Below are 19,374 nucleotides of genomic sequence, written 5' to 3'. Positions count from 1 at the left end.
GCGTCAGAGTGTGTGTGTGTGTATGTGTGTGTGTATACGTGTTTGTGTATATATACGTGTGTGTGTGTGTGTGTGTGTGCGCAATCCCCCAGGCTGCACTTTTCCACAGATTCTATCAATCCGTCTATATTTAGAACATCCAGAAGTCTGTGGTTACTTCAAACCTTTGGCTGGCCCTCCGTGTGTGTGTGTGTGTGTGTGTGTGTGTGTGTGTGTGTGTGTGTGTGTGTGTGTGTGTGTGTGTGTGTGTGTGTGTGTGTGTGTGTGTGTGTGTGTGTGTGTGTGTGTGTGTGTGTGTGTGTGTGTGTGTGTGTGTGTGTGTGTGTGTGTGTGTGTGTGTGTGTGTGTGTGTGTGTGTGTGTGGCGGTGTGTGTGTGGCGGTGTGTGTGTGGCGGTGTGGCGCCCCCCCAACAAAACGCCTGCAACAGTAGAGTTCCACTCATCCCATTCTCTACTCGTTTCTACGCCAGGCGTGCATTCTTTCACCTTCTGTGTGTGTGTGTGTGTGTGTGTGTGTGTGTGTGTGTGTGTGTGTGTGTGTGTGTGTGTGTGTGTGTGTGTGTGTGTGTGTGTGTGTGTGTGTGTGTGTGTGTGTGTGTGTGTGTGTGTGTGTGTGTGTGTGTGTGTGTGTGTGTGTGTGTGTGTGTGTGTCCTCTGTCACTGATTGGTCCCGGGTTCGTTCCTTTGGTCGACCACAGACAGTCAAATTCCATCTTTTCTCTACTTTCTCTGAAGACTTTGTGGAAAAAGTGAGTGAGGAGAGGAAAAGAGAAGTTTTAATTAACTTTAAACTTTAATTCCTTTTTTCTTTTTTTTTTTTTTTTTAAATCTTGTCACCTTTACTTTTCTTGTTACTCGACCTCTAAAACTGCAGAAACAACACATCTGTGGATATTCTTTTTTTTTAACTTATGTAACAGGAACACATCATTTAAAGAGAAAATAAATAAATAAATAAAATAGTTTGGACAGAATCGATCATGTGCAACTTTTTTGTTCCTCCAAGTTTCAAGTTTCTGAAAACTTTTATTCAGTATCGTTTATTTTTTAGTTTCACAATGAATTAAATAAATAAACTAGAGCTACACTCGGTAGAACGCAGACCTTCACCAACGCCACATTTGTCTGTGGAACCGAGTTAGCATCGGTAGCGTGATAGCCGTTAGCTCAGATCGATGCTAATTCGGTTGGTCAGACGGCTTCGTCGCTGAAACACTGAGCGGGAAGCGTCTCCATGGCAACAGACGCTGATCTCCTCTGATCGTGAAGTGCCTCTCTCATCCGCTTTGTATGGGACTTTTTTTCCCCGTAGTTTTTGGGGGATTTATTCGGAAACGGTTTGTCGTTAACGTCCCAGAATCTAAAGGATTGGTCCTTAAATGATGACGAATCATCCCTGAAGAGTTCATGCGATTCAGGTTAATAGTTTTTTTGCGAAAAGTTTTTAAAATACAAACATACAAAAACCAATGAATAGATGAAAACGAAACCTGCTTCAATTTAGTGAAAGAACTGCTTCTCTCTCTCTCTCTCTCTCTCTCTGTCTCTCTCTGTCTCTCTCTCTCTCTGTCTCTCTCTCTCTCCCCCCCCTCTCTCTCTCTGTCTCTCTCCCTCTCTCTCTCTGTCTCTCTCTCTCTCTGTCTCTGTCTCTGTCTGTCTCTCTCTCTCTGTCTCTCTCTCTGTCTCTCTCTCTCTCTCTGTCTCTCTCTCTCTCTCTGTCAGTCTCTCTCTCTCTCTGTCTCTCTCTCTCTGTCAGTCTCTCTCTGTCTCTGTCTCTCTCTCTCTCTCTGTCAGTCTCTCTCTGTCTCTGTCTCTCTCTGTCTCTGTCTCTCTCTCTCTCTGTCTCTGTCGCTCTCTCTCTCTGTCTCTCTCTGTCAGTCTCTCTCTCTCCCCCCCTCTCTCTCTCTGTCTCTGTCCCTCTCTCTGTCTCTCTCTCTCTCTCTCTCTCTGTCTCTCTCTCTCTCTCTCTCTCTCTCTCTCTCTCTCTCTCTCTCTCTCTCTCTCTCTCTCTCTCTCTCTCTCCTCCAGTTACTATTCCATCTTTCTTCCCATCCAATCTTTTTTATCACCGTCTCTCCCGAAGCGAGTCGACGTTTATCTCGGCCGTCAACTCGGGAGGTTTCCTCGCTCCCTCCAGAGCAACATGTCACACTGTGTGTGTGTGTGTGTGTGTGTGTGTGTGTGTGTGTGTGTGTGTGTGTGTGTGTGTGTGTGTGTGTGTGTGTGTGTGTGTGTGTGTGTGTGTGTGTGTGTGTGTGTGTGTGTGTGTGTGTGTGTGTGTGTGTGTGTGTGTGTGTGTGTGTGTGTGAAATGAGGCCCAGCGGGAGAGAAAACCTCCATCTCACCTCCTCGCAACCAGAGAGAGGGAGGGAGGCAACTTTACGAAAACACTCTGACTCCGTCTCCATGGAAACGGATTAAAATTTACGAAAACGTTGTCGTGGAAACGAGGCCCAAATGTCCCGACGGCCCGAACCTGCCTCCACGCGTCGTCGGTACCTGTAGTACGACGCCGAGCCGAATATGGAGCTACACTTTTTAAACTCATCGTCACTTTTAAAAGCGCCGGGATGAATCCTCGGTTCTGGGAAGCAGGAAAACCTGCACTGGAGTCCCCGGCGCTGCGTTGGTCCTTTCATTGTTCCTGGCCGGAGCGCCCCCCCCCCCGCCGCCGCCGCCGCCGCCGCCACCGCCGCCACTCGCTTCCTCCCACTCGTCCGACTCCCGTGGAAAGAAGAAGTGATGCACTCCTCCAGGAAACCGTCCGTCGCATCGCACTGTTGTTTACTGCTGCTTTATTTAGCCGTCGTTTCCATGACACCGGGTTTCTGCTCCAGTCCGACAGAAACTCACAAACGAGGAGGAATAGATTTTCTCCTCCGCCGCCGCCGAACAAGTGATTCACTTCCTGGAGCTCCGACCTGAAACCGACTCCCCGACGCAGATCGAGTCCGTGCTGGACTCTGTTCTGAGTTTTGATCACTTTGGAAAATTACATTTATTTTTGTCCCCGCAGTCGTTTTTATTTGACGCCTTGTGACGATTTTATATTTTCTTTTTGCGTCAATTTGAGTTTCTAGATTTTTGTCACTTTGACTTTAATTTCTGTTTAATGTTTTTGCGATCAGTTCTAGTCTGTGAGGTGAAACGAGCTTTGGCTAAGCTCCGCCCCCCTTTAGTTCATCTCCATATTGTGCCTTTCAGGTGTGAAGCTTCTGTAGAGGAGCAGTCGGGTTCGAGGGTTGTCATGACTTCACGTTGAAGAAAGGTGGCGCCGGGGAGGCGGGAGGGAGAGCGAGGAGGTGGGGGTGGTGGTGTGGGGGGTGTGGGGGGGGGGGGGGCAGAGGTGAGGATGAGGACAGCAGCGAGATAGACGAGGTCAGAAAGATGAAGGAGGCAGAAAAATCTGCTACTGTCACATTCCTGAGAGCTGAGGTCACACCGGGACAGCTGTGTGTGTGTGTGTGTGTGTGTGTGTGTGTGTGTGTGTGTGTGTGTGTGTGTGTGTGTGTGTGTGTGTGTGTGTGTGTGTGTGTGTGTGTGTGTGTGTGTGTGTGTGTGTGTGTGTGTGTGTGTGTGTGTGTGTGTGTGTGTGTGTGTGTGTGTGTGTGTGTGTGTGTGTTCAGGTTCAGTAGGAGGACTGCTGACGACATCACAGATAAACGGGATACGTTGGCCACACACACACACACACACACATACATGTACACACACGCAAAGTGCGTGCACACACACACACACACCAGCAACAGGTGGACCTCCAGCCTCTGCAGACGGAGGGGGAACGAGGGAAGAAGCAGGAGGAGGACAAAAGAAAAGCAGTGTGAAGAGATGAATGAGTCCGGAGGAAGATGACAGGAGGAGGAGGAGGGGGAGGAGGAGGAAGGAGCGTCCTGGCCCGGTTCTGAACCCACCGGGAGAGGGGGGGAAAAAAACAAGCGGAGGAAAAGCGAGGGATGAGCAGTGAAAGAGTGCAGTCAGGTGAAAGTGATACGCTCGTCCGGGGTGGTCTCTCGCTCGCTCCTCGGGAGGCTGACACTTCCCTTCAGCCGTCTGACCCCGCACACAGAAGGGGGGATGAATAGAGGAGTGCGGAGGGGTGAAAGAGCGGGATGAGCGGAGAAGAAAGAGGGGCGAAGGGAGGATGAGCAGCAGACGGACATCTAAATGCTCGCCCGCCGATCTATTGGAGGAGGAGGAGGGAGGAGACATGGAGACGGAGCGCAGCGACACGTCCGCTGCAGAACTTTTAAAACTTCTCACGGAATCGACGGTCCGACGCCGTCGTTCGGGATTACTTTGATCAAATTAGTTACACGGTAACAGAAGTTACATTAACGGCCGCCCAGCTGCCGCCTCTCGCCGTCCTGCCGACGGAATCCCCGTTTCCATGACAACATTTCAAACGGAATCGTTTCAGAAAAGTTTGGCCTTTAATAGGCAACGTTTTGAAAATGATGCAGTGTTTCCCAAAAAGTTGCGTCGTTTCCATGGAGACGGAGCGTTTTCAAAAAGTTGCCTTTCCTCCTCCCATTTCCATGGAGACGACGGAATCGGGGCGCTTTCAAAAAGTTGCGTTCCCCCCCGTTTACATGGAGTCTGAGCGGGTTCGAGAAGTTGCACTTTTCGTTTGTTTTCATATCGACAGAATCGGGAGCATTTTTAAAAAGTGCCATTTTCAAGACACTGCCTTTCCTCCTCTATCGTAGTCGGAGCGTTTTCAAAAGTTGCGTTTCTCCCAGTTTACATGGAGTTGAAATCTGAGCGTGTTTGAAAAAGTTGCGTTTCTCCCCTGCGTCGCCGGAGCATTTTCAAGAAGTTCCACCTTGGGAGCCACTTTCAAAAAGTTGCGTGTCTATTTTTTACTACGGGCGCGTCGGGAGGCGGGACGAAGGACTGGAGTGTCGGACGTTGTTGAGGAGGAAGACGAGAGTCTTCTTCTCTTTTCTTTGTGTTTTGCTGCGTCAGGAGACGATCGTCTCATCTCCTCCTCCAACCTGCTTCCTCAAAGTGTGATTACTGGACGTCGTGTTTCACAACACACACACACACACACACACACACACACACACACACACACACACACACACACACACACACACACACACACACACACACACACACACCAGAGTGGGTGCAGTGTGAGGTCAGTGGGATAAGTACCGGTGCCAGGGAGGGGTGAGAACGAGCCGTCCCACCGCCGAAAACATCCTTATCTGATCTACATCTCTCACACAGACACACACACACACACACACACACACACACACACACACACACACACACACACAAACACACACACACACACACACACACACACACACACACACACACACACACCCGTCGAGGACAGAGTGCTTCCCTCAAACTTTACTATTCCTGTAATGGAACTTAAAGTCACACTTGCACACAAACATTTGCAGCAGTGTGTGTGTGTGTGTGTGTGTGTGTGTGTGTGTGTGTGTGTGTGTGTGTGTGTGTGTGTGTGTGTGTGTGTGTGTGTGTGTGTGTGTGTGTGTGTGTGTGTGTGTGTGTGTGTGTGTGTGTTGTGTGTGTGTGTGTGTGTGCTTCTCTCGGCCCCTGCTTCAACTTCCTGGCCCCGTCTGTGGCCGGCCTTATCGCCGTGACAACAGGTCAGGCGCTGGTCACAGCAGCAGGAGTCTCCTGCCAGCTGATTGGTCGGTCGGAGAGCGGCCGCTCTCTCCACTTCCGACTGATGGTCAAGTAACGGTCAGGGATCGGGGGGGGGGGTGTCAAGGTGGCTTGAACTAGCAGACACACACACACACACACACACACACACACACACACACACACACACACACACTATTAAAAAAAGCTCTGAGTCATGTGAAGTCTCACAACAATCGCAGTGACTTGTTGTATCGGTACAGTCGACCGCCCGGCGACCGGGTCGGGTTCATTGTTCTACCTTATCAGCCGTGACCTCCTCCCCCCCCCCACCACCACCACCCCCACCCCAATACGACCTGCATCTACACCCCTTCCTGTGTGTGTTTGCGGTCATTTCATGGTCAAACTGAAAAGTAGAAACCCTGCGGCGGCTCTCACCTTTCAGCCACTTCCTGTTTCGGGGGTTGGTGGGGGTGGGGGGGGGCGGGGGGTCCCATGTCTTCTGGATTTTCAGCTCCTCCATAGCGTCCTCCAGGAAATTCGATATCAATAAACATTTTGTCATTTTACTTTCCTTTGCTCTCCACACTGCTTGTGATCTTTTATTCCCTCTTTAGTCTTTTTTTTGGTCTTTTATTTTCTTAATAGTGATATTTTCTCTCTTACAGGTAAACTTTTGCCATTTTTTAATTAATATTTAGGTGTTTAGGTTGATATTTTTTGCTATTTTTTGCAGAATTTTAAATTATTTTTTTTTTTGAATCAATATTTGGCCTTTATGGTCGAGATGTTCTTTTGTCCGTGGCGGTAATTCTTTGTAGCTTTTTATTTGTTTTTGTTCTTATTTTTATGTCTCTGGTGGTTTAATCTTGTCATAATGTGGTGCCCCCCCCCCCCCCCCCCCCCAACTCTCTCTCTATGTGATTCTAGAACTTCACTCATTAGATTTGACATTGTCCCTAACCTCACACACCGGAACCATTCTGAGCGATGAGATGCAGAGAAGCTGCTTATAAAGCCGACTGAAGGGGGCGGGGCTTATGGATCGAGACATTCTAGTAGCCGCAGAGAGAAATAAACGATTCAATGTGAAAATACTCACAATAATACAACCGTCTGCTATTATTTGTTTCAGATTAGGAACAACTGTAGAACAACTTAAGGGAGACAGATCAGCTTAAAAAAGTAATAAAAATATCGATTTCAGAGTGATTATGAGTTTAATCTGCTGAAATTGGCCTCAGATTAGACCAGTCATCCCAGAATTACCTCTAAGAAGTATCCGGCCGGAGCAGAAGAACCGTCGGAGGCTGAAGTGACCTTTTCCAAGTGTCTTGAGTCTAAATTGAGTCGGTCGCGCAGCTAAAAGCCGCCGTTCTTCCAGCCCTGTTTGTTTTGGAGTATTCAGTCTTTATTTGCTCCCAGCAGGCCCGTCTGACTTCAGCCTGCACTCGTTTATCGTCTCCCCGTTTCTCAGCTCGCTCCTTCTTCTCCTCCGTAACATCCAGTTACCCTCCGCCTGACCTCTTTCCCTTTTCTGCTGCAGTCCTGTAATATTTCCCCAATCATTCTTTTTGAGATTTCTCTCGTTTACCTCCTCTCTCTCTCTCTCTCTCTCTCTCTCTCTCTCTCTCTCTCTCTCTCTCCGTCCGTCCACCTCTCTCGCTCGCCCTCTCTCCGTCTGCGCAGTGTCTAATTGACAGCGGAGACCCCTGGTTGAACCACCAGCACTTTTCTATCGGTTTTGTTTTTTCTCTCTTTTTTTTTTTTTTTTTAAGCTCCGCACTCGTTCAATTTCAGCCTTCTAACTTTCTTTTTTTTTTTTAGGAGGTCGCACAACTTCCCTGTCACTGCTGCTGGAGGGAGGGAGGGAGAGAGGGAAGGAAGGAAGGAAGGAGGGAGGGAAGAGGAAAGAAAGGGGCAGAAGTTGAGGGAGATGTCAGTCCGTGAGGTAGCTCAGAGTTCAGAAACGTTGAGAAGCATTTAGAGTTGTTCCAAGATGTTCTTAAAAGTTCAGTTTGTAAAGATTCAGACGTTTATAAATGTTCAGACGTTTATAAAGATTCAGAGACTTTATAAATGTTCATAGTTTATAAAGATTCAGAGAGTTTATAAATGTTCATAGTTTATAAAGATTCAGAGACGTTTATAAAGGTTCAGAGACGTTTATAAAGGTTCATAGTTTATAAAGATTCAGAGACGTTTATAAAGGTTCAGAGACGTTTATAAAGGTTCATAGTTTATAAAGATTCAGAGACGTTTATAAAGATTGAGACGTTTATAAAGATTGAGACGTTTATAAAGATTCAGAGAGTTTATAAAGGTTGAGACGTTTATAAAGGTTCATAGTTTATAAAGGTTCAGAGACGTTTATGAACATTTATAAATGTCTCTGAAGCTTTATAAACGTCTATAGATGTTCAGACGTTTATAAAGCTTCAGAGACGTTTGGAAATGTTGAGAAACATTCAGAGACGCTCAGACATTTATAAACGATCAAAGATGTTAATAAACATAAACGTTCTCGCATTCAGAGATGTTCATCAGCGTAAACTCCACTCGGCCCGCTCACCACATCGTCGCCGTGCAAACGTGAAAGTTTTCGCCAAAAACGAGCGCGTTCGGTTGACGCCACCTTAATGCAGCGGTTAGATTCCTTTTGTGATCGTCGGTTCATAAATCTTGTCAGCATTAACGTTAGTGTTTCTAACGCGACAAAACTCCAGTTCATGATGTCATGACGCGACGCGTTAGAGGCTCGAGTTACGGAAACAGTCGGAACTTGTCGGTAAGATTAAAAACAAACAGTATTATACTGGAAAATTAACTTTCAGGAAGGTACTTTAGTATTAAACATCTTCCTGCTGAAGTGCTTTTGAGCAAGCTCCCGTTCTGTTGTTCTTTGGCTGACCTCTGACACCCCCCCGCTTAATGAGAACTCCCCCGCCGAGCGTCGCCAAACAACAGCCGCGATGGTATCTGGCCTCGGCCCTCCGTGGGTTAATAACCCCGCTGCGGGAGCGGGAGCGTGGCGTGCGGCCGGCGTTCTGATGAGATTTACGGGAGATACGCGCTCTTTGGTTTTGATTTCATTCCAGCCTAAAATTAGCTCCCCGTCGAGTGGCGATAAACATCCCGAGCCCGAGAAGCAGGAATACGAGGCTCATGAGCTGCAGGAAGAGAAAACACAAACAGAACAGCGTCTCCAGGAAAATGAAAGTTTGTGTGTGAGCTCAGCTCAGAGAGTCGGTAGCTCATCAGCCTTGGCTGATAACCTCTGGGCCTCTTGTTGTCGGAGGTCGGGTGGGGGGGGGACTCCGGGGTTAAGTGTAACGTCTGTTTCCCTGCAGATCGTCACTCAGATTGTGTTGCTGGCGAGCGACGCAGCTGGGCTTCCTCTCGTGTGCTCGGATTGACCCGAGTGACGAAATCAGTTGGTAGCTTCAATAGTGCAAAAGTTGGAATCAATAAATCAGCCCGTTGGTTTGTTTGATGGAATCAACAACAAAACGAGAACATTTTTCTGTGTTTTTTTTGGCAGTCGTACAAAACACATTCAGAGACTCCGACTATATAAGAACAAACCCTCGACATCATCCGACCTCCCCGCTTCCCTCTGCGACAAAATACCGACTTTTTGTCGACAAACAGACGAGAAACTACTTTTCCACACCCCCGTACTCCCGACACGAGTCGGCAGCAGGTGAGATGGTCTGAACTGAGACACCATGAGGGGGAAAATCCCGGCCAATCAGTTTGTTTTTTCTTCATCGAGCCAAATCCTCTGGATGTTGTTGAGGGATCGGTGATCGTCTGTCACTCTGTGACCTGTAGAAAACTCTTGACCTGCCGGAACGCGGCGGTGAAACGAAGCCGAGTCGACTTGAGAGGAAAGAGTCTTGTTGTTTCTCCTGGTTCTGTCCTGTCAGAAGGCTCGGCTCTGGGCGGTGACGGACAGGTGTCGGGACGCGCCATCCTTCTCCTCCCCCGCGGTAAAACATGCCAGACGTCTTTCTTCTCCGCCGCTTGACCTTAAACACACTCGGGGCCGACAGGCGGAACAAAAGCCTGAGTGACGGGTGTCTGCGGACCGCGACCTTTGATCCCCGGAGTTAAGTGAGGGTTTAGTGACGGAGCTGAGGAGAGACGGCCGACGACAGACGAGTGTCAGAGAAAGTGGTGTTTCTTTCCCTCCTTTTAATGCCCTTTGAGCTTCTAGCCGGAGGTCAAACGTCCAGACTGGAACTGCTTCGGCAAAACTCCACCAGATAAAAGACAAAGTCGCATCGTCTTGTTTGATTGACGACTTCGTCTGCCGACAGAAGAAAAAACTGTTCGTTTGACTCTCGGTTAGACATTTACTCTACTAGTCAACATATCCTTATTTTACTAACTTTACCACTAAATGTGATGATCAGGGCGTTTTCACGTTCTCCTGTTTGATTCCATACGGAGCGCAATGCATTCTGGGTAGTAAACACAGGAACGGAAGAAGCAGACGAAGAATAAACAAGTTAGAAAAAATATATGGCATTCAGACGTGGAGTAGTGAGGAAGAAGAGAGGAGGAAGTAGTGAAGAAGTGAGGAAGAAGAGAGGAGGAAGAAGTAGTGAGGAGGAAGAGAGAAGTAGTGAGGAAGAAGAGAGGAGGAAGTAGTGAAGAAGTGAGGAAGAAGAGAGGAGGAAGAAGTAGTGAGGAAGAAGTAGTGAGGAGGAAGAGAGAAGTAGTGAGGAAGAAGAGAGGAGGAAGAAGTAGTGAGGAGGAAGAGAGAAGTAGTGAGGAAGAAGAGAGGAGGAAGAAGTAGTGAGGAGGAAGAGAGAAGTAGTGAGGAGGAAGAGAGAAGTAGTGAGGAGGAAGAGAGAAGTAGTGAGGAAGAAGAGAGGAGGAAGAAGTAGTGAGGAGGAAGAGAGAAGTAGTGAGGAGGAAGAGAGAAGTAGTGAGGAAGAAGAGAGGAGGAACAAGTAGTGAGGAGGAAGAGAGAAGGAAGTAGTGAAGTGAGGAAGAAGAGAGGAGGAAGTAGTGAAGTGAGGAAGAAGAGAGGAGGAAGTAGTGAAGTGAGGAAGAAGAGAGAATTAGTGAGGAAGAAGAGAGAATTAGTGAGGAAGAAGAGAGAATTAGTGAGGAAGAAGAGAGGAAGAAGAGAGAAGTAGTGAGGAAGAAGAGAGGAGTAGTGAGGAAGAAGTAGTGAGGAAGAAGAGAGGAGGAAGTAGTGAAGTGAGGAAGAAGAGAGAAGAGAGGAGGAAGTAGTGAAGTGAGGAAGAAGAGAGAAGAGAGGAGGAAGTAGTGAAGTGAGGAAGAAGAGAGAAGAGAGGAGGAAGTAGTGAGGAAGAAGAGAGGAGGAAGTAGAGAGGAGGAAGAAGAGAAGAAGAGAGGAGGAAGAAGTGAGGAAGACTCTTGTTGAGATCTGGTCTGAAGACGTCACGTCGTGGTTGTTTGTAGCGACCCTTTAGCCACGAGCTAACTAGCCTAGCCACCACGGGCTCACAGGGCGGTACTTCCTCGTTCGGTCCGGACCAATCAATGAGCCGTGTTTCTTCTTCACTTCCTCTCCGCTCAGGGTTTGTTTCAGGCCGCAGCGCCCCCACATGACCAGCTGGTGTAACTGCGGGACGTTTTCCAGGCGGTTTGATCCGGTTCTAAAGTTGAATGTGAACGAACCAAATGATTATATGAGCATGAATCAGGTTTGATTGTATTTAATAAGTACTCGTATTGGTACTCAGTACTGGCAAGTAACTGAAGGTTAGTACTTGTACTTGTACTTGTCGATGCTTCCCTGGGTAAAATGAATGGAAAGGAGAAAAAGGGTTGATGAAGAGGAGGAAGAGGAGCTGATGGAGACATTAGGAGGAAAAGAGAGAGATACTTTGGGGTAAAAAGAAAGGGAATAAACGTAGAGAAAGGAGGAGAGGGAGGTGAAAAGGTAAGAAGAAAATCGAAGGAAGGAGTGAAGCTGCAGGGCAGGATGGAGGTGATGGAGAGCGAGCGAGAGGAGGTGAAGAAGACGCTGGAGGAGGAGAGGGAGGAGTGGAGGGGGAGAGTGAGGGATGACGGGAGGTGAAGGAGCCATTAGCGGCCAGAAAAACGAGGCGAAAACACAAACAAGAAAAGTTTGGAGGCGACATTCTGCGCATTTTGTTCTCTCTCTCTCTCTCTCTCCCTCCCTCTCTCCCTCCCTCCCTCTCTCCCTCCCTCTCTCCCTCCCTCCCTCTCTCCGCTCGTCCCTCAGAAGAATCGGAGGAAGCAATAATGTGAGTGCGAGCGAGGAGACGGGAGCGATAGCGGCGAGGGGGGGAGGGGGGGGGTCACGGCGAGGTGAGAGAGGGGGAGCGAGACGGAGGGAGGAGTTCAGCGAGAGGTGAAGAGAGAGAGACCTGCAGTGTGTGTGTGTGTGTGTGTGTGTGTGTGTGTGTGTGTGTGTGTGTGTGTGTGTGTGTGTGTGTGTGTGTGTGTGTGTGTGTGTGTGTGTGTGTGTGTGTGTGTGTGTGTGTGTGTGTGTGTGTGTGTGTGTGTGTGTGTGTGTGTGTTTAGGGTGAATCGCGGGTCAGGTGTGTGTGGACCTGCCGGCTCCTGTGTGTGTGTGTGTGTGTGTGTGGCTCGTCTTTTTTTTTTTTTTTTGGAAAGCTTTCACTTTTTTTCCTCTCCTCCTCCGATACAATCGGTCTTATCTCTCCGTCCTCCTCCCTCCTCCTCCTCCCTCCTCCTCCTCCTCCTCCTACTGTGTGAACCTTCCTCACGTTGAACCAGGTGTAGAATCAGGTTCTGAGCTCGACGGGGTCAGAACACAAACTAGTAGTTTGTCGGAGTTCGTAAACAAGCCGCTTCTGTTTATGTGGTGAATCCAGGAGAGCAAACAACCGAATCCCACGTCCAAGAACGAAAACAAAACGAGTGGAGGCCAGAGAGGAAGAGGAGGAGGAGGAGGAGGAAGAACAGATGAAGGAAGATGATGATGAAGGTCGTCGTCAGTCTGAGGCCGTGAAGATTAAAACTAAACGTTTGACTCGTCGGTGGAAAAACAAAACAGCAGATTTGATTTAATGAGATTAAACAGGAAAGAAAAGTTCTTCAGTCGGTTCGGTTCTGTTAGGAGAGAGAAGAGCTTCTCTTCAGGTGCGACGGGGTCACGAGGTCACGAGGTCACGACCTCGACCCGACTTCACCTCCGAGTCGCTCCAGAAAACAGGAAGTGTCCTGAATACTTCAACAACTTGGCTTCACGCGGAGACGACAAGACCAACGCTTCCTTCCTTCCTTCCTTCCTTCCTTCCTTCGCTGTTCTCTCCTCCTCCTCTCACTTCTGGCTCGCCGCTCGCTCTCCCGCTGTCCCGGAGTTCACCCCCTCGCTCGGCCGCGGCGCGACCCGCTAATCCCGCCGTGTAAACAAGCAGGTACGAGCATAAAGAGGCGGGAGGAATCGGAGGCGCGGCGCCATGAGAAAGTGTCGCTCCGCTTCTTTACGACCGCGTTAGGCGAGATGTCACCGCGGGGCTTTTTCCCCCGTCTCCGTGGGGACCGGCGGCGGCGGCGATGGCGGCGGCGGCTCGCCGTCCTCAGAAAACCCTTCGCCTCCTTTCCCCCCCTCCGGGGACGACGACGGTCCGGATTAAAACTTCCACGTTTCGTAAAGTTTACACTTCAAACTGCTGAAACGTTTCACGTCTTGTCTGTGTTTTCATGTTTAAACATGAAAACACAGACAGGGAATCGAACCTGCAACCTTATGATTGAGAGACGAGTCGCTTTGCCAAATGAGCCGCAGCCAAACTACAAAAATCTTAATCGTATCAAAACCCCCCCCCCCCCCCCCCCCCGCCACTTTTCTCTCTATATACAAGTATTTCTTATTGAATCATTTTATGTTAATTAGTATTTCAATCTTCTTCAAAATATTTATTTTTACCCCCAAATTTTTTTATTCTTGAAATCAAATTTTTTTTTTTTATTAATTTTTTCCCTCAAAAATCCCAAATCAACACATTTTTCGTTAACATGACGTCGTCTTGTTTATTAAACAAATAAATATATTTTTCCAATATGTCCTTTATTATATATATATATATATATATGAGAGAGAAATAATCTACCAGACAGACGATTCTAATCTAGATTCTGGTTCGACTGTAAACCGACTTCACTTCTGTTCACATTGACTCTCTTCACTTCCACCTGTGGGGAATTGAACCGTCAACCTTGTGTTTGTGAGACTTGGAGCGTCTCTCCTCCGTCTTATCGTCCATCTCCGTCTGCCCTTCCTTTACCCTCCGCCTCTTCTTCTCCTGCTCTCTCTTTTTCTCTCTCTTCCTTCTCCACATGTGGTTTTGCTCTCCATCGCTCTGCCCTCCTCCTCCTCCTCTTCCTCCTCCTCCTCCTCCTCCTCCTCCTCTTCTCTCATCCCTCGCTCACATATGGTTTCTCTCTCCGGATCTGTGTGTGTTTGGTGTTACCCAGAGTTCACTGGGGCTCCCTGCTCGTGTGCGTGCGTGCGTGCGTGCGTGCGTGTGTGTGTGTGTGTGTGTGAGGAGTTCAGCAGGTTATGCAACACTTTGAAATGTGGATCATTTCAAAAAGAAGAAAAAAAACGTTTCACCTCCTTCAGTCTTTCCTTCTTAGTTTTTTTTTTAGTTGTAGACGTCTTTAGGAGACAAAAACCTTCGTTTTGAGGGTCCGTTTCCACGACGACGGAGCTCGGTGGCAGTGAAAACGGCACTTTTTAAAAACTCTTGAACTCCCGTCTCCATGGAAACGGGAGGAAAACTTTTTTAAAAGCTCTCGGACTCCCGTCTCCATGGAAACGGGAGGAAAACTTTTTTAAAACTCTTGGACTCCTGTCTCCATGGAAACGGGAGGAAAACTTTTTTTAAACTCTTGGACTCCCGTCTCCATGGAAACGGGAGGAAAACTTTTTAAAAACTCTCGGACTCCAGTGTCCATGGAAACGGGAGGAAAACTTTTTTTAACCTCTCGGACTCCCGTCTCCATGGAAACGGGAGGAAAACTTTTTAAAAGCTCTCGGACTCCCGTCTCCATGGAAACGGGAGGAAAACTTTTTTTAAAAGCTCTCGGACTCCCGTCTCCATGGAAACGGGAGGAAAACTTTTTTTAAACTCTCGGACTCCCGTCTCCATGGAAACGGGAGGAAAACTTTTTTTAAACTCTTGGACTCCCGTCTCCATGGAAACGGGAGGAAAACTTATTTTAAAAGCTCTCGGACTCCCGTCTCCATGGAAACGGGAGGAAAACTTTTTTTAAACTCTCGGACTCCCGTCTCCATGGAAACGGGAGGAAAACTTTTTAAAAGCTCTCGGACTCCCGTCTCCGAGGAGTCTTGTCGCGACTCTGAGGGCGGGTTGTTCTCCGCGTGCGGACTCATTCGAGAAACAAACGTTCAGCGTTTCCATGGAAACACGTCATTTTTTTAAAACGTGTGAATGCAAAACTTTTCTGAAACAAAAAAAATCTTGTAAACAAAGAATCACAGCAGATTCCCAGTTTCTCAACTCATGAGTCTTTTCTCTTCTTTTCTCTTTGGTTTTTAAACGTTCCCTGCTCTGCTGTGCCGGTTGACGAGCCGCTCGTGGTTTTGAAGGAGAAGTTGTTGACGTTCTTGTTGTTCCTCCGTTCAGCTGCTGGATCTCTTCACCCAGTGGGACTGGTCCTCCTACCTGGCCGACTACGGCAAAGCTGCCTGCAAATACCTGAGAGTCAATCCCAACGCTGCTCTGACCCTGCTGGAGAAGTGAGCTCTCACTCTCTCACTCTCACTCTCACTCACTCGTTCATTCATTCATTCACTCGTTCATGACGTCTGTTCACTTTCTCACTTTTTCTCAGATTTTTGGTTTCACTACTTTTATTTTTATAAAACCATTTTCTACACAAAACTTAATTTTATTCTTATTAAGCAGAAAAAAATTATTTTTAACTCGAGTCCTACCTGATCTTTATTTCTCATGATGCTTCCTTCAGATTTAATCTAATTTTTCAGATTCAATCTAATCCTTCAGATTTAATCTAATCTTTCAGATTTAATCCAGTCCTTCAGATTTAATCTAATCTTTCAAATTTAATATACACTTTCAGATTCAATCTAATCCTTCAGATTTAATCTAATCTTTGAGATTTAATCTAATCTTTGAGATTTAATCTAATCTTTCAGATTTAATCTAATCCTTTAGATTTAATCTAATCTTTCAGATTCAATCCAATCCTTCAGATTTAATCTAATCTTTCAAATGTAATATAAACTTTCAGATTCAATCTAATCCTTTAGATTAAACCTGAAAATTTAGTTTAAATCTGATCTTTGAGATTTAATGCAGTCCTTCAGATTTAATCTAAATTTTCAGATTTAATCCAGTCCTTCAGATTTAATCTAATCTTTCAGATTTAATCTAATCCTTCAGATTCAATCTAATCCTTCAGAATTAATCCAATCCTTCAGATTTAATCCAGTCCTTCAGATTTAATCCAGTCCTTCAGACTGTCTGGATTTTCTTTGTCTCCATCTCAGTTGCTGTTTTCTGTTTCTTGTCCGTCACGTTTTTCCAGGTTATTTAAGCCGTGAGTATCGTCCCGTGTGTGTGTGTGTGTGTGTGTGTGTGTGAAGATCACTTTGGTATTGCAGTAATGAGTAATAAACACTAAAGTTAACCACCAGGATACCGCAGATTATTATTGTTGTGCCACGATACCGATCGTTACCATGGCGACAGTAATATTCTATATATATATTTCTCCCCGCCATTCTTATGGTTTAGTTTTATTTGATTCATATTTCTGGATTAGTTTTTACGGATTTGGGATTAATCGATGTTGCTCGTTAGTTTTTAATTGTAACGAAGCCTGAGTTTGTAAACCCAAACCTGCATGAACATTCAAATCGTCTAATCTGAGTTGTTTTGTACTAACACACACACACACACACACACACACACACACACAGGGCTGCGTTTGGTTTTGACTCTTTCCTTCCGGATTATTGGATTATTCTGACGTCTTGTCGTCCTCCAGGATGAGGGAGACGAGCCGGAAGAACAACGTCTTCGCCCAGTTCAGGAAGACCGACCGCGACCGGCAGAAGCTCATCGACGCCGTCATCAAGCAGCTGCGCAGCCTCATCGCGCAGCACCAAGCCTGAGAGCGGCCAATCAGCCAATCAGCCGCCGGCCAATCAGCCGACCCCGCCCACCCTCCATCCAGGGGCCGATGTGTTCCTACGCACCTCAACCAACCCCAACCAAGAAGCTCCCAGGATGAGCAGGAGGAGTCCGGTGCTCAGTTCAGTCTCTTCATGAGAACCGCTGCTTTTATTCTCCAGTTTTCTCCCAACAAAAAGACCCAAAGATGTCGTCTCTTCAATCCCCACCTTGGATTAAGTCCTTCACTGTGCCAGGCGTCGTCATTCTAAGTTCAGTAAAAAGCTCCTATGTGCCAAAATCCAATCTTTTAATTCCTCCACCGCAGAAAATAGTCCCCAGCAGGTGTGCCATTCCCAACGAGAAAAACGACGACCCCAAGCTGGCCGCGCCTCGTTCTTCCTCACGGCCTCAGAGTTCTGATACTGACCCGGTGCCTTTCAGGTATCTCACGGTGACTTTTGGTCTTTCTGTGGGATTTGAGAATAAAAACTTTTGTTTTATCTCGAGAGCAAAACGTCTCGGCGCTCCTGAATTCTTCTTCATTCGCCATCAAACGACTGAATAAATCCACGTCTTTTGCCGGGAGGTTGTACGAAGTGCCGGCGCCGCCCGTCCTTCCTGCACGAAACTCTGGACTTTGGGGCCATTTCTCCGTCGGTAGCGTCAGTTCGGCTTTTTTGTTTTTTTAAATGTCTTCCAACACGTTGAATGTAACGTCGTCTTTTTTTTTTTTTTTTTTTTTTTTTAAGCGGCCAAAAACCGCCGAGATCAAATTGGTGTCGGTCAAAAAAGACTAATGAATGTTACGGCGAAACACAACATGGCAACCCGTTTTCCCTGCTAACACTTGAATGCCGAAAGGGGGGATGAGATCTGGCAACCGGGAGTCCTCGAAGGATGGTGGGGGGAGGGAAACCCTCATGGTCATGGGAGAAATATTTATTTTTTTTAATAAGGGGATAAACTGCCAACCTGGCAACCGCTCTGAACCCTCCTGTATTAAAACGTATAGAAACCGTCGTACTAACGCGAACGCTTCCATAAACCAGACGAGTGTTTTGACATAAAATAAAAACTAGTTTTCTGGATTAACGTAAAGCACAACGCTAAAAACTAACGTCTTCCTTTGGTTTCTTCTCCCGGGTGCAATAGTCGCAGCGGCGTCGTTAAAGGGACAGTACGTCATTTTGTGTGTTTCAGCAAGTTTTTCTCGTTTGTAATTTTTTTTTCCCCGCCTATTATTAGTTTGTATCGGGTCACAAAGGGAACCGGGCCGTCGGGAGTCAACGTGCCTTTGCTGGATTTTGTGTAGCAGCAGCATTAGCATTAGCATTAGCGGCGTTCGCACTCTGGACAGAATTCACTATTCCACCCTAACAGCCTGGAGAAGTTACTGTGGTTCAACTGGTTGGAATTCCCATTTCCCAGTTGGGAGAGTTCACATTCCAACAGGATGCTAGGCTAAGCTAACCGGGTGCAGAAAATGGAACTTTCCCACTTCCCGGTTGCTAATGACGCAGGTGGAAACGTCCCATTTCCCAGTTGAAGACAGGAAATGGCCAACAAGTTGGCGCGATGGGAATCGTATGACAAATGGAAAATATGATGGAGCCTCAGTTTTATAAAGTAACAAGGCAATAAAGGCTTCGCATGCTAAATGCTAAGCTAACACAGTTAAGAGGACATCATTAAAAAACCACTACCTCAAATGTACCTACGCAAATTATTGGAACGTTCCCATTTACCAGTTAATCCTGGATTCGTTATGATGCATTTATGTAGGTGGGAATTTCCCATTTCCCAGTTGGGAGAGGACAGGAGTAAACACCACGGAACTCTGCTGAGAAATTGAAGCTCCTTTGACCTTTGACCTGCCCACAGTTCGTACGCCGCTGCCGCTGCCGCTGCCGCTGCCGCTGCCGCTGCCGCTGCCGCTGCCGCTGCTCAGTTGTTTAGTTTTTTCGGGGGTTTGGGATTTCTTTGTTTTGTTGTCATGGAGACGGAAGCACTGCTCACTATTGTATTAAACCACTAATAAATGAAAACTAAATACTAATAAAGTTGACAAATGCCAACAAACATGTAATAAAAGAGAAATATAAACTGCAGTTTGTTTTCCGAGCTTTCCTTCTGTACACGGTACCGACGGTACCGACAGTACCGACAGTACCAACGTTCATTCACGAAAAAACTTGCATGAAAAATATTCAAAGTAATTAAATAGCAAGAAGGAAATACATTAAATGGAGAATAAACAATAAAATAAGTCCATGATTTGTTAAAGAAGTTTGTTCCACGTGTGATTATTAACGTTGATATATGAACTGAGGCTTTCGCTCATTCACTGATAAATCACACATACATATATATATATATATATATAAATATATATATATAAAGTTGTGTGTCGTCTATATAAATATCATGATGTGAATTTTCCAGCATCTGAGCCGGAGAGAACGTGTAGATTTTAAATAAAGGGGCCCGAGGATGGAGCCTTGAGGAACTCCACATGATATCTGTTAGTTTGGGTTCACTTAAAAAATATATATATATATTTTTTCCCGTTTCTATGACGATGATTGTTGTCATGTTAGAA

General features: G+C 46.7%; 1 protein-coding gene across 1 annotated transcript in view; it reads left to right on the top strand.

Annotated features, from left to right (window-relative positions):
• Window positions 1-19,055, top strand: part of exoc6b (exocyst complex component 6B) — a 78,820-nt gene extending 59,765 nt beyond the window's left edge. Inside the window, exons 21-22 of the mRNA XM_080486069.1 lie at window positions 15,261-15,373; window positions 16,648-19,055. Of these exons, the coding sequence (XP_080342195.1) occupies window positions 15,261-15,373; window positions 16,648-16,774 (240 nt within the window). The 3' untranslated portion in view covers window positions 16,775-19,055. The remainder of the gene's footprint in view (window positions 1-15,260; window positions 15,374-16,647) is intronic.
• Window positions 19,056-19,374: the final 319 nt, after the last annotated feature.

The sequence above is a fragment of the Lipophrys pholis genome (genome assembly GCF_963383615.2).
Source record: "Lipophrys pholis genome assembly, chromosome: 18".
Taxonomy (NCBI): Eukaryota; Metazoa; Chordata; class Actinopteri; order Blenniiformes; family Blenniidae; genus Lipophrys; species Lipophrys pholis.
This window is presented reverse-complemented; position numbering and strand designations above follow the sequence as displayed.